The sequence below is a fragment of the Haliotis rufescens genome, unplaced genomic scaffold (assembly GCF_023055435.1).
Source record: "Haliotis rufescens isolate VD_foot unplaced genomic scaffold, xgHalRufe1.0.p SCAF_2, whole genome shotgun sequence".
In the NCBI taxonomy this organism is placed as follows: domain Eukaryota; kingdom Metazoa; phylum Mollusca; class Gastropoda; order Lepetellida; family Haliotidae; genus Haliotis; species Haliotis rufescens.
Genome location: NW_025963890.1, coordinates 685,061 through 699,251, shown reverse-complemented (window position 1 = coordinate 699,251; position 14,191 = coordinate 685,061). Strand labels below are relative to the sequence as shown.

The following is a 14,191-nucleotide window of genomic DNA, read 5'->3' as shown; positions in this document are numbered from 1 at the left end:
CATTTTTTAATACTTATCTTACTTCACAAGTGAAAAGCCCCATAAAGATTCCGGGGTAGAATAGGTCTACAGTAACCCATGCTTGCCGTAAAAGGCGACTATGCTTGTCGTAAAAGGCGACTAACGGGATCGGGTGGTCAGGCTTGCTGACTTGGTTGATGCATGTCATTGATCCCAATTGCATGGATCGATGCTCATGATATCAATCACTGGATTGTCTGGTCCAGACTCAATTATTTACAGACCGCCGTCATATAGCTGGAATATTGCTGAGTGCGGTGTTAAACAACAAACCAACCAAATCACAAGTGAAAATATGTGTGTTATTCTGAAGAAAGTATTGAACTGGAAAACTATGAGTTATTACTGCCATATTATTGAAGACATTTACACACAATCACTGCAGTGGGGAAGTGTAACATCATTGGTTTCAATGTGACACTGGAACTGACAGAAGGGAACATTTAACATGGTGTACGGGTCAAGGATGGATCAGGTCCGGAGACAGACTTCATGGCTTGTTCCGAGGTGGAGAATGAAAGGGATTATTTGATTATATCTATATTTCGTGTTGGTAGTGTATCGTGTGTGGGTCAGTGCACAGAAGGTGATCTTCAAAGTTGTGATGGGACTATGAGTTGGTGACCATGGTAATTGTCCTTTTACATTTCTTCCTTTCAGCGATCAGGAGAATCAAGAGGGATATTGTATTTGCTGCTAGTCTGTACTTATAGTAGCAAGTGCTTGCTGTCGGACACACCAAGCAGCCCACAAGCTCCTCACAGGGATTGCCTGTTCCTGGATCTCTCTATACCATCAGGGCCACTAGTCAAAACTCCCCACTCTGCTAAGTGCCACAACCATGCATGGAGTTGACCATGCCACGGACCGATTGTTGTGTTTACAAACAAGTGATGGCTGTCATGATGCCAAATATTCTTCAACCAGCTAAATTATTTTCTTTGTTTTTCATTTTGAATTTTGAATTCTTACAGTAAGAATGTAAGGGAAGTTTGGTGGGTTTTTTTTCCGTTAGTGTACAATCTCAAACCAATCTGATTAAACAAACAACATGAATTCATCTGGGAAATAGTGAGCCAGGCATAAACCTTTTCAAAATTCACTTTGATGTCTTTCCCAAAGACATACACAAAATTATACATGTCAATACATGTGAGGTTAGAAATTGTTTAAGATTATTGTATAGGCTGCTTTCTGTTAGTGGCAGCGATAATAGCGATGATACCGGGAGGGTAATAATGCACTAGGGTGGAGCTTAAGGAGCCCCACTGTGAGGGGAGGTAACTCTTGTGTTACCATGGAAAGACGGGACAGTGTTTATTGTGTTCATTGGTCTGTGAGTGGCGTTCTGGACAGTGGCGTTCCGGACAGTGGCGTTCCGGACAGTGGCGTTCCTGACAGTGGCGTTCCGGACAGTGGCACGGTAGTCTTGGATTCATGAGATGGCAGAGATTCTCATACGTGGAAATATACCTGTATGAGATGCTTTCTAAGATGAAGGGGATATTGAGAGTATCCAGAATTGAAATAATAATTGGCTGTCTTGTGACATTGTAATGTAAACGATGTAGTTCTTTTGTAGACCTTGTGAAAAGAAATGTCAAAGAATTCAGTGTTGTAATTTGAAAATAAGTACATTGTCTAGCATTGTGACAACAAAAATCTATTTGATAAATAGTGATTTGTTAGCATGCTACTAATAGTTCTACTCTTGGTTAGTATATTACATGCAGAAATGTAAGCATTGTGTTGGAGCTTGCCAGCTGGAGGGACACATGGCATGTACACGTTCAGCTTAAAACTTCCTGTTCATATGTAAATGTCATGTTCATTTCACTCAGACAAATGATTCACCGTACACTGTTGTGTACATCCTTGTAAATAATGTAAATACATTATTCTGTAAAAAATGTCAATAAATCGGAATCAGACTGACTCCTTTTGATTTCACATGATGCTGATGATGCTTGTATCAATGTAATGCTGATGATGCTTGTATCAATGTAATGCTGATGATGCTTGTATCAATGTAATGCTGGTGATGCTTGTATCAATGTAATGCTGATGATGCTTGTATCAATGTAATGCTGGTGATGCTTGTATCAATGTAATGCTGGTGATGCTTGTATCAATGTAATGCTGGTGATGCTTGTATCAATGTAATGCTGGTGATGCTTGTATCAATGTAATGCTGGTGATGCTTGTATCAATGTAATGCTGATGATGCTTGTATCAATGTAATGCTGATGATGCTTGTATCAATGTAATGCTGATGATGCTTGTATCAATGTAATGCTGATGATGCTTGTATCAATGTAATGCTGGTGATGCTTGTATCAATGTAATGCTGGTGATGCTTGTATCAATGTAATGCTGGTGATGCTTGTATCAATGTAATGCTGGTGATGCTTGTATCAATGTAATGCTGATGATGCTTGTATCAATGTAATGCTGGTGATGCTTGTATCAATGTAATGCTGATGATGCTTGTATCAATGTAATGCTGATGATGCTTGTATCAATGTAATGCTGGTGATGCTTGTATCAATGTAATGCTGATGATGCTTGTATCAATGTAATGCTGGTGATGCTTGTATCAATGTAATGCTGATGATGCTTGTATCAATGTAATGCTGGTGATGCTTGTATCAATGTAATGCTGATGATGCTTGTATCAATGTAATGCTGGTGATGCTTGTATCAATGTAATGCTGATGATGCTTGTATCAATGTAATGCTGATGATAGGAAAATGTAGTCTCAGTGAGCGGATGGCTAGGTGGGTGCATCCGTGCGTCCATGCATGCATCTGTGCATCCGTGCGTTTGTTTAGCGCAGCACTCAGCAATATTCCATCCATATGATGGCGGTCTGTAAAGAATTGAGTCTGGACCAGACAATCAAGTGATTGACATCATGAGCATCGATCCACACAATTTGGATGCGATGACATGCATCAACGAAGTTAGCGTGCCTGCCCACCCGATCCCGTTATGACAAGCAGCGTAATGGTTTAATCTGTGAGGAAGCTGAAACTGATGCATGTCATAAACAATTTCCACTTTGATGAAACCAGTGAGCATGGGGAGGATATACCAAGGCTCCGAATCTTAGATTAGAACACCAGTGGGTCCAGACAGCTGTGAGACACAGACGTGTGTGTCATCAGTTCTGCATGGACTATATGTTTGAACAGACTGATAAATAAACACAATGACAATAGTATTTTATTGTTCAAGCCATATATAACATGACATGAGGTTGATTAACCAAACATGTTACATGACATACAGTTGGCATGTAGTCTAAATACAGAGACACACCCCTCGTCCATATTTGGAGCTGTCATAACAGCATCAGAAAATGATAGTCTAGATTAGTATATGTTTAATGTTGCTACTAGTGTATGAAGGCAGTGCTATCAGCTGTTGATGGCCTGCAGACTGCAGTGTCTTCGCTCCACACTATCAGGACCTACACCAGAACTATCAGGGTGCCCACAGACTTTTTAGTCTCTGGTGTTTCCCGCGAAGACATCGGGGGCAAATTCAACCATAACTGATGGATTTGAGATATTGGCTTCTAATATAGTCACTATTTAACAATGAAATCTTTTTGTTATAAAGCACGTAAAGTTCATATAAGGTAAAAATACATAACAGCAAATATTGTATATTATCAACAGATTATTACCAAGACTCTGAAGACTTTCTCAGCATACCGAAATACAGCTGAGCACATTGTTTTTGAATGCATTAACATATTTGCCTACAAATTCCCTGCACTTGAACTCAGCTGAACTGTGTGACACCTCACACCTGTTGACACCTGTTGTTAACAACTTGACATTCAGATGATTTGCAAGCAATCCATGACAAGCATCACTTTCACCATGGTTACTCTGTTAAGAAACAGCTGTAAATCATTCACAGGATCTAACACATGGATTTCCTTAATGTGCACTCAGAATATAATAATGGTACATGTTAGAGATGCTACTTAATCTTGTATAAAGTATACATGTCAATTTGCCTTGAAAGTTAATTGGATGATTGATGAATATGATTTCAAAATACGGGAGGTGATGACATATTAATAAATAGCCTCCTCACAACCTTTGCCCCTGATTGGCTGAGAGCAGGGTGACTGTGCTATAGCCTCCTCACAACCCTTGCCCCTGATTGGCTGAGAGCAGGGTGTCTGTGCTATAGCCTCATAACCCTTGCAGCTGATTGGCTGAGAGCAGGGTGTCTGTGCTATAGCCTGCTTATACCCTTGCAGCTGATTGGCTGAGAGCAGGGTGTCTGTGCTATAGCCTCATAACCCTTACAGCTGATTGGCTGAGAGCAGGGTGTCTGTGCTATAGCCTCATAACCCTTGCAGCTGATTGGCTGAGAGCAGGGTGTCTGTGCTATAGCCTGCTTATACCCTTGCAGCTGATTGGCTGAGAGCAGGGTGTCTGTGCTATAGCCTCATAACCCTTGCAGCTGATTGGCTGAGAGCAGGGTGTCTGTGCTATAGCCTCATAACCCTTGCAGCTGATTGGCTGAGAGCAGGGTGTCTGTGCTATAGCCTGCTTATACCCTTGCAGCTGATTGGCTGAGAGCAGGGTGTCTGTGCTATAGCCTCCTCACAACCCTTGCCCCTGATTGGCTGAGAGCAGGTGTCTGTGCTATAGCCTCCTTATAACCCTTGCCCCTGATTGGCTGAGAGCAGGGTGTCTGTGCTATAGCCTCATAACCCTTGCAGCTGATTGGCTGAGAGCAGGGTGTCTGTGCTATAGCCTCCTCACAATCCTTGCCCCTGATTGGCTGAGAGCAGGGCGTCTGTGCTATAGCCTCATAACCCTTGCAGCTGATTGGCTGAGAGCAGGGTGTCTGTGCTATAGCCTCCTCACAACCCTTGCCCCTGATTGGCTGAGAGCAGGGTGTCTGTGCTATAGCCTCATAATCCTTGCAGCTGAGAGCAGGGTGTCTGTGCTATAGCCTGCTTATACCCTTACAGCTGATTGGCTGAGAGCAGGGTGTCTGTGCTATAGCCTCATAACCCTTGCAGCTGATTGGCTGAGAGCAGGGTGTCTGTGCTTTAGCCTCATAACCCTTGCAGCTGATTGGCTGAGAGCAGGGTGTCTGTGCTATAGCCTCATAACCCTTGCAGCTGATTGGCTGAGAGCAGGGTGTCTGTGCTATAGCCTCATAACCCTTGCTGTTGATTGGCTGAGAGCAAGTGTCTCTGCTATAACAAATGTCATACTGAAACAAGATTAATAGCAGGCTGCAAATCATTATATACTGTATAAAAAAAGTGTTACTAAATATTACTAAGATAGGATAAATGTTGCTAACAAATCCATAACAAACATGAGCATAACAATCACAGGTGTTGAATCACAGGTGAGCTAAGAGAATGATATGCTGTATGGATGCTGATGAGAAATGGCATGTACATGTCCAGATTTCTGACATGCATGTATTGATCTCTGGCTCAACAAGACATCAGCAAGACGTAGCCATTGGTTACACACACTACCTGAGCAAAACATGGTGTTTCAGCCACAAGAGATTGGTTGGACCCCCCACCCCTTCCAACAACAATCACCGATCGCATTTAGCAGCTGAAGCATTGATGAAGACTTTAGCAGCTGATGCATTGCTGAAGACTTTAGCAGCTGAAGCATTGATGAAGACTTTAGCAGCTGAAGCATCAATGAAGACTTTAGCAGCTGAAGTATCGATGAAGACTTTAGCAGCTGAATCATCCATGACGACCCTAGCAGCTGAAGCATCCATGACGACTTTAGCAGCTGAAGCATCCATGACGACCCTAGCAGCTGAAGCATCCATGACGACCCTAGCAGCTGAAGCATCGATGAAGACTTTAGCAGCTGAAGCATCGATGAAGACTTTAGCAGCTGAAGCATCGATGAAGACTTTAGCAGCTGAGGCATCGATGAAGCATTTAGCAGCTGAAGTATCCATGAAGACTTTAGCAGCTGAAGCATCCATGAAGACTTTAGCAGCTGAAGCATCCATGAAGACTTTAGCAGCTGAAGCATCGATGAAGACCTATCTTATTAAAATCAGATCTTAGTTTTCGCTACCTCTAACAAAGATCTGGGGACATCCCATTGCCGGTCATGTCAGAACGATCATTCATCTGACCAATCAGAGCATAGCTTAGCAGATCATGAAAGTGACAGTTGGAATGTGATTTTGTATCGTGAAACCTTGAAAACATCACACACCGGGTATTCTGAACGACAGTTGTAGGCTTTATGACTGTATTCATACAATCTAGACCATCTATTAGCCATTCCAGAATGTTCTTTTGTTCAGGTTTTAATTTTTTAATCAAGTATATATCAAAATATGTTTCCAGTCGCTGGTTTGAAACTCGTGCCGTAAAGCTTGATTAAGCTGCCTTCTGAATTGCTATTGCCGACTTATTGTTAGTTATTCCATTGGTCGGTCAAAGTTTGCGAAAGTTCGGTCTGAGGTAACCCCTAATGGGAAGTCTTCAGATCTTTGTTTAGCAGTAGCGAGAACTAAGATCTGATTTTAATGAGAATGGATGAAGACATGATTAACTTGAGGATCCAACTTATTATTTCTACTTTGACTGCAACCTTTTTTATGCAGTTACTTGGACGTCATCAAGTATTAGTGCATTCCAGGACTCAGTTCTCTGTGACATGATTGTATGATACTGAATCGGTTCCATCTTGTTGTACACTTGCCACAAATCGGCAAAGTTCTGGTGGGCTGAAACTTGACTGTGGGGTGACTTGAAACAGTACTCTCACTCCACTATCCAGGCAATTGTACAGACGCTCATAGCTTCTTGATAATATCTTAATGTCACCATAGAAAATAAATAGAAACATCTATAATGGCGTCCTTGAAAAACACATACTGATCTGAGAAACGTGCATCAAGAACAAGTCCTGTACTGGCCACATGTCGGCCATTGGCCAACAAGAAACAGCACTCATGGCTCCCTTTCCACCAAAGTCTGGAACTGAAACTGTCAAGCCAGTCCTACACAGCTGACATTCATGTATACTCTCAACGTACATCCACATGATATGTACCTACACCCGGCTTACATCTTTGCATATATGTTGTCAACTGTCAACCTTAGTCAACCAATGTCAACCACAGTCAAGCACCATCAAGCCTCTCTGTGAGCACAAGATGCCAGTATATAGGAATTATGCCATGCTCTGGACAGAGTTGGCCGTTAATGCCAGTATAAAATGCCAGGATTTATCAGAATTATGCGATGCTGCTGGGTCTGTTGTTGATGTTCAGTGTCCGTCCAAGGCCTTCAGGAATCTGGATTCGATGACACGTGGTACCAATTTATGTCTGTAAAGCAAAATTATTTTTATTTTGTATTAAATATTCAATGTGTTGTGATTGTGTTATTTGATTGTCTACAAGACGTACATCATGTTGGCAAGATATTGTTTCATCTGCTGGATCAATAGGGAGTCCTGGGTGGAATCAGTTCCCAGATCCCCAAACATCTACCAATCAGGATCAGGTGTCATGATGTGTGACTGACGCTCATGGTATCAACCATTGGTTTTACTGACCTAGATTCATACTGCCCTGCACAAGTGGAAAATGCTGTCTCACTTGAGCAGCATTATCCTGTCTCACATGAGGGCTATTAGAATGATTCACCTGAGACTATGACTCGCTTGAGGGATACCACTGACTTACCTGGGGGGCACTGTGATTCACCTGGGACTATGACTCGCTTGGGGGATACTACTGACTCACCTGGGGGGCGCTATGATTCACCTGAGACTATGACTCGCTTGGGGGATACTACTGACTCACCTGGGGGGCACTGTGATTCACCTGGGACTATGACTCGCTTGGGGGATACTACTGACTCACCTGGGGGGCGCTATGATTCACCTGAGACTATGACTCGCTTGGGGGATACTACTGACTCACCTGGGGGGCGCTATGATTCACCTGAGACTATGACTCGCTTGGGGGATACTACTGACTCACCTGGGGGGCGCTATGATTCACCTGAGACTATGACTCGCTTGGGGGATACTACTGACTCACCTGGGGGGCACTGTGATTCACCTGGGACTATGACTTGCTTGGGGGATACTACTGACTCACCTGGGGGGCACTGTGATTCACCTGGGACTATGACTCGCTTGGGGGATACTACTGACTCACCTGGGGGGCACTGTGATTCACCTGGGGGGCACTGTGACTCACCTGGGGGGCACTGTGATTCACCTGGGGGGCACTGTGACTCACCTGGGGGGCACTATGATTCACCTGGGGCTTGTTTGTGTGACGTACCTGATAGGCATGAGGAACATGAGGAGCACGGGGAAGAGCATCTTCATGTAAGCGATGGGGGAGAAGCCGAACACGCACAGGACGAGGAGCTGGATCAGCTGGATGCCCGTGAAGGTGTGGATCTTCCGCTGGGGGACACGGCGGATGTAGTGGTTCGGGGGGTACGCGGCCTGAAACCCACAGGTGGAAACTGTCAGATATTTGGGGCACGACCAAATAACAACAAAAAGCCTGTAATGGCGTCATCCACATACACTGATGACAACACGCATGACATTATATAGGTTATAACACACAGTAGGCGAGGCACTGCAGTGATGTAAACAATACCACATGCTTCTACAGCACTCAGCAGCAGGCAGTAATACAAATACTACACTTCTCCCAACCTAGCTAGGAAGTACCGCACAAAATGTTATGAATGCACTTCAACTGAAAAGCAACTAGGCTTGAGCAATAATGAACTATTTAACCCAAACTATGGGGACTATACCAGCGCCACATGTACAATGGCTTGCAGCACTTGTGTATGTACAACAGTCCATGTTTTAGGTCGTAACCACTCCAAGTCACTTCAGTTTCCTGTAGTCATGGAGACAATTAACCTGCACTGGTGTAGCACCGCTCAGCACACTGCGAAATGACATTTCAGCAACATACAGAAGATTCTGTTAAAGAGGTCTCACTGTCCTTTCCTAACATTTAGAGAGTTTTAAATACAAGTTATACAAAGTAAGAACTGGTTTGCAAACTGAATTGGAAATATAAAAAAAGATATCTATAATGATATATACACACCTGTTCTGTAAACAGCAGCTGAATCCTCTCAAAGAACTGGTTGCCATAGAGAGCAGAGATGGCCACAAACAGGAAGAGGCCGTCCAGAACGGCTCGTGGAATGTACGACAACGGCATTGGCAGCATCAACACTGACAGCCCAATCAAGACGTGGGAGATGATCCCTGTCAGTCGCGTCTCGCGCACATGGACGACACTGAAACATATCAACAGGCTGTGGTCAGGCCACACTTTGTTTCATTTACGACTTACATATTTATGTTACTTACAGTCAGCTCCGATAGATATAACTCCAAGTGAAAACAAAATATTTTGTTCAATATTTGTGACCAATCATGAGATGAGGTACCGTATGGGTGAAAAATCCCATTTTGACTTTTCATCATATTTTAAAACTACAGTATGTTAGGACCACAAAAATACATTTGATAAGCTTCAATTCATATTTATTAAAAAGTGATATGGCATCAAACATTTGGACTCATTTTCAGCAAATTCCCATGTTCAGGCTTATTACTGTTTCTGTAATCATTGCAGTTTTTACATATAATGTAAAACAGTTGTAAGAAAGTAGATATGGGTGCTGAAATGTTTTGAAATAATGTTTTTTTACATTATGAACTAGCGAGAGATAAATACAATACATTTTTTACAGTTACACATGGCGATTTTTACAGAAGTAAGTTGACGTCAAAAGTCTTTCTTTATGATGTCGCAACACAATCGTATCCTAGCACCTATTAGGGCCCTTTTCTCCTTTTCACATATTTTATTTGATCTGATTTTGTGTGGAAGTGTTTTTAGGATGGAGTGAGTGTTCTGTCTGTACAGTATAAAGCATTCCATTCCGACTGTGAAGAGGTCTCTCAGTGGAACATATGCTGTCCAGAGATGATATGAAGGATGAAGGAAAATTCAGTGCTCTTCACCAAAAAGATGGAGATAATTTTTTTTTTTTAACTCTTTATACAATCTGACTGAGATAAAAAAATCCAAATTATCTCCATGTTTTTGGTGAAGAGTACTGAATCTTCCTTTAAGCTGAAACTTCTGTTTTTGTTTTCCTCTTCCTTATCGCATCATTTTAACATTCAAAATATGAGGAAGTCTTGAATTACTTCCTGCATGAATATCATGAAAATACACCGATCTTCAAAACTGAAACCACCTGCTAACTACTCCCTTCAAACTATTCACAACAACACTAATGAAATACTCCTGTCATATGGGGTTTTGTTCACTGTTTGACACTGCTTGCACCAATATTCCAGCTACATGACTGTGGTCTATAAATAATCATGTCTGGACCAGACAATCGATCCATCATGTTTCTACCAAACAATTCACCTGACATCCAATCCATGAAGTCGTCTCTGACAAAGGTAAAGAGTACATGTCTATGTATTTTTAGTTTTAATGCAATGTCTAGACTTGAGTCAAGTCTACCTACGTCTGTGCAATGTGTCCCCGTTCGACCCTCTCCTCCACGTCAGCGAGGGCACGCACATGGAGGGGCGAGTGAGGCAGAGCGGCGTGCACCCAGGGGAGGGTGAAGACGGAGAGGAAGGCGTTGATGAGGGCCACAACAAACAGATCCCAGTGGTAGGCAGCACCTTTCTTCAACCTGGAGGAACCAAGGAGAGTAATCACTACAGACAACTAGCAGCAGAATGAGACTCGATAACATAATTCTTTTAATTATCATGTGTATGGAAATCTAAGCACTGAAACAGAGTGAGTGAGTATAGTTTGACGCTACTTTCAGCAATATGCAAGCAATATCACGGCGAGGACACCAGAAATGGGCTTCACACATTGTACCCATGTGTGGAATCGAAACCTGGGTTTTGGCGTGACGAGCGACGCTTTAACCACAAGGCTACCCCACTGCCCCACTGAAACAGGTCAGACAGTGTTTTGTGTTTTGTTGTAATAAACCAATAATGTTGACGAAGGCTTGTGACATCGTAACTTATTTGTTGGGTGTGTTGACGAGGGTGTGTGACATGTAACTTAGTGTGTCAGACAGTGTTTTGTTGTAATAAACCAATAATGTTGACGAAGGCTTGTGACATCGTAACTTATTTGTTGGGTGTGTTGACGAGGGTGTGTGACATCGTAACTTTCTTGTTGGGTGTGTTGACGAGGGTGTGTGACATTGTAACTTATTTGTTGGGTGTGTTGACGAGGGTGTGTGACATCGTAACTAACTTGTTGGGTGTGTTGACGAGGGTGTGTGACATCGTAACTAACTTGTTGGGTGTGTTGACGAGGGTGTGTGACATCGTAACTAACTTGTTGGGTGTGTTGATGAGGGTGTGTGACATCGTAACTTACTTGTTGGGTGTGTTGATGAGGGTGTGTGACATCGTAACTAACTTGTTGGGTGTGTTGATGAGGGTGTGTGACATCGTAACTTTCTTGTTGCTCGTGTTGACGAGGGTGCGTGACATCGTAACTTACTTGTTGGGTGTGTTGATGAGGGTGCGCAACATCGTAACTAACTTGTTGGGTGTGTTGACGAGGGTGTGTGACATCGTAACTAACTTGTTGGGTGACTCGATGAGACTCGATAACATAATTCTTTTAATTATCATGTGTATGGAAATCTAAGCACTGAAACAGAGTGAGTGAGTATAGTTTGACGCTACTTTCAGCAATATTCCAGCAATATCACGGCGAGGACACCAGAAATGGGCTTCACACATTGTACCCATGTGTGGAATCGAAACCTGGGTTTTGGCGTGACGAGCGACGCTTTAACCACAAGGCTACCCCACTGCCCCACTGAAACAGGTCAGACAGTGTTTTGTTGTAATAAACCAATAATGTTGACGAAGGCTTGTGACATCGTAACTTATTTGTTGGGTGTGTTGACGAGGGTGTGTGACATCGTAACTTTCTTGTTGGGTGTGTTGACGAGGGTGTGTGACATTGTAACTTATTTGTTGGGTGTGTTGACGAGGGTGTGTGACATCGTAACTAACTTGTTGGGTGTGTTGACGAGGGTGTGTGACATCGTAACTAACTTGTTGGGTGTGTTGACGAGGGTGTGTGACATCGTAACTTACTTGTTGGGTGTGTTGACGAGGGTGTGTGACATCGTAACTTACTTGTTGGGTGTGTTGACGAGGGTGTGTGACATCGTAACTTACTTGTTGGGTGTGTTGACGAGGGTGTGTGACATCGTAACTAACTTGTTGGGTGTGTTGACGAGGGTGTGTGACATCGTAACTTACTTGTTGGGTGTGTTGACGAGGGTGTGTGACATCGTAACTTACTTGTTGGGTGTGTTGACGAGGGTGTGTGACATCGTAACTTACTTGTTGGGTGTGTTGACGAGGGTGTGTGACATCGTAACTTACTTGTTGGGTGTGTTGACGAGGGTGTGTGACATCGTAACTTACTTGTTGGGTGTGTTGACGAGGGTATGTGACATCGTAACTTACTTGTTGGGTGTGTTGACGAGGGTGCGTGACATCGTAACTTTCTTGTTGGGTGTGTTGACGAGGGTGCGTGACAAATCGTAACTTTCTTGTTGGGTGTGTTGACGAGGGTGTGTGACATCGTAACTTACTTGTTGGGTGTGTTGATGAGGGTGTGTGACATCGTCACTTTCTTGTTGGGTGTGTTGACGAGGGTGCGTGACATCGTAACTTTCTTGTTGGGTGTGTTGACGAGGGTGCGTGACATCGTAACTTTCTTGTTGGGTGTGTTGACGAGGGTGTGTGACATCGTAACTAACTTGTTGGGTTTGTTGACGAGGGTGCGTGACATCGTAACTAACTTGTTGGGTGTGTTGACGAGGGTGTGTGACATCGTAACTAACTTGTTGGGTGTGTTGACGAGGGTGTGCGACATCGTAACTTTCTTGTTGGGTGTGTTGATGAGGGTGTGTGACATCGTAACTTTGTTGTTGGCTGTGTTGATGAGGGTGTGTGACATCGTAACTTACTTGTTGTTGGGTGTGTTGACGAGGGTGTGTGACATCGTAACTTTGTTGTTGGGTGTGTTGACGAGGGTGCGTGACATGGTGACTTACTTGTTGTTGGGTGTGTTGACGAGGGTGTGTGACATCGTAACTTTGTTGTTGGCTGTGTTGATGAGGGTGCGTGACATCATGACTTACTTGTTGTTGGGTGTGTTGACGAGGGCGCTAGAGATGTTCTGATCCATAAAGAAGAGAAGAGACAGACTGAAGCCCAGACCTGCTGATGCAAAGATGGCTCCCACGGGGAGATTCTGTATGTGGGCCAACTCAAACATCTGTTCCGCTGGATTGTACTCAAAGGGTTCCACTGAAAAAAACACAATCAGCATTTAAATATAATTACAAAAAAACAGCCACATTTGACTGCAACACGCTGACTATATTTAAACATAGTATACCCCATGTATAAAGTCTTAGACAACAAGATTAAGTCTTGTCAGGTGGAATTAGATTTCAGTCTCAACATATAAACTATTTTTGGCAACATTGTTGAAAGAAAGTTCACTTGACAAGCACCTGACATTCCACATTGTGAATATCAGCAAAGACGTACATACTATGTGTATACTATCTACATACTATCTATATGTGTCTTTGAACCTTGACAGTGGTGGATGTGACAAGATCTAGAGTTTCTAAAGGCTGGATCCACAACAAGCCTTATCTCTGCACCCAGGTGATATAACAATGTGCACACCTATAATGCAAATCAACTCCCCCAGTGCTCATAGCGCTGCATTCCAGTCATCGTATCCCAGTCGCGTGGATCGATGCTCATGATGTAAATCACTGCAATGTCTGGTCCAGACTCAATTTATTTACAGACCGCCTTCATATAGGTGGAATATAGAGCGGCATTAAACAACAAACAAACAAACAAACAAACAAACAAACAAACAAACAAACTTACATCTGACCTCCCAGAAGACATAGGAACCAAAGAAAGACATGAGCAGCACCGAGATGGGCAGAGCGTAGTCTGCTAGGATCTCACGTCGGTTGGCGTTGAGGAAAGGTCTGGAGATGGACAAGGTCGTATACAGAAA

General features: G+C 43.2%; 2 protein-coding genes across 10 annotated transcripts in view; one reads left to right on the top strand and one right to left on the bottom strand.

The window, feature by feature from the left end:
• The window catches only part of LOC124115582 (exosome RNA helicase MTR4-like), a 38,887-nt gene extending 36,931 nt beyond the window's left edge, over nt 1-1,956 (top strand). Inside the window, exon 26 of the mRNA XM_046476627.1 lies at nt 682-1,956. Within this exon, the coding sequence (XP_046332583.1) occupies nt 682-734 (53 nt within the window). The 3' untranslated portion in view covers nt 735-1,956. The remainder of the gene's footprint in view (nt 1-681) is intronic.
• A 1,273-nt stretch (nt 1,957-3,229) lies between these two features.
• Nucleotides 3,230-14,191, bottom strand: part of LOC124115611 (solute carrier family 4 member 11-like) — a 115,210-nt gene continuing 104,248 nt past the window's right edge. For all 9 annotated transcript variants that reach the window (XM_048399460.1, XM_048399455.1, XM_048399456.1 and 6 more), the window contains 6 exons: nt 14,056-14,162; nt 13,284-13,452; nt 10,605-10,778; nt 9,155-9,350; nt 8,357-8,526; nt 3,230-7,387 (listed from right to left, as the gene is read on the bottom strand). In XM_048399460.1, the coding sequence (XP_048255417.1) occupies nt 7,327-7,387; nt 8,357-8,526; nt 9,155-9,350; nt 10,605-10,778; nt 13,284-13,452; nt 14,056-14,162 (877 nt within the window). In that variant the 3' untranslated portion in view covers nt 3,230-7,326. The remainder of the gene's footprint in view (nt 7,388-8,356; nt 8,527-9,154; nt 9,351-10,604; nt 10,779-13,283; nt 13,453-14,055; nt 14,163-14,191) is intronic.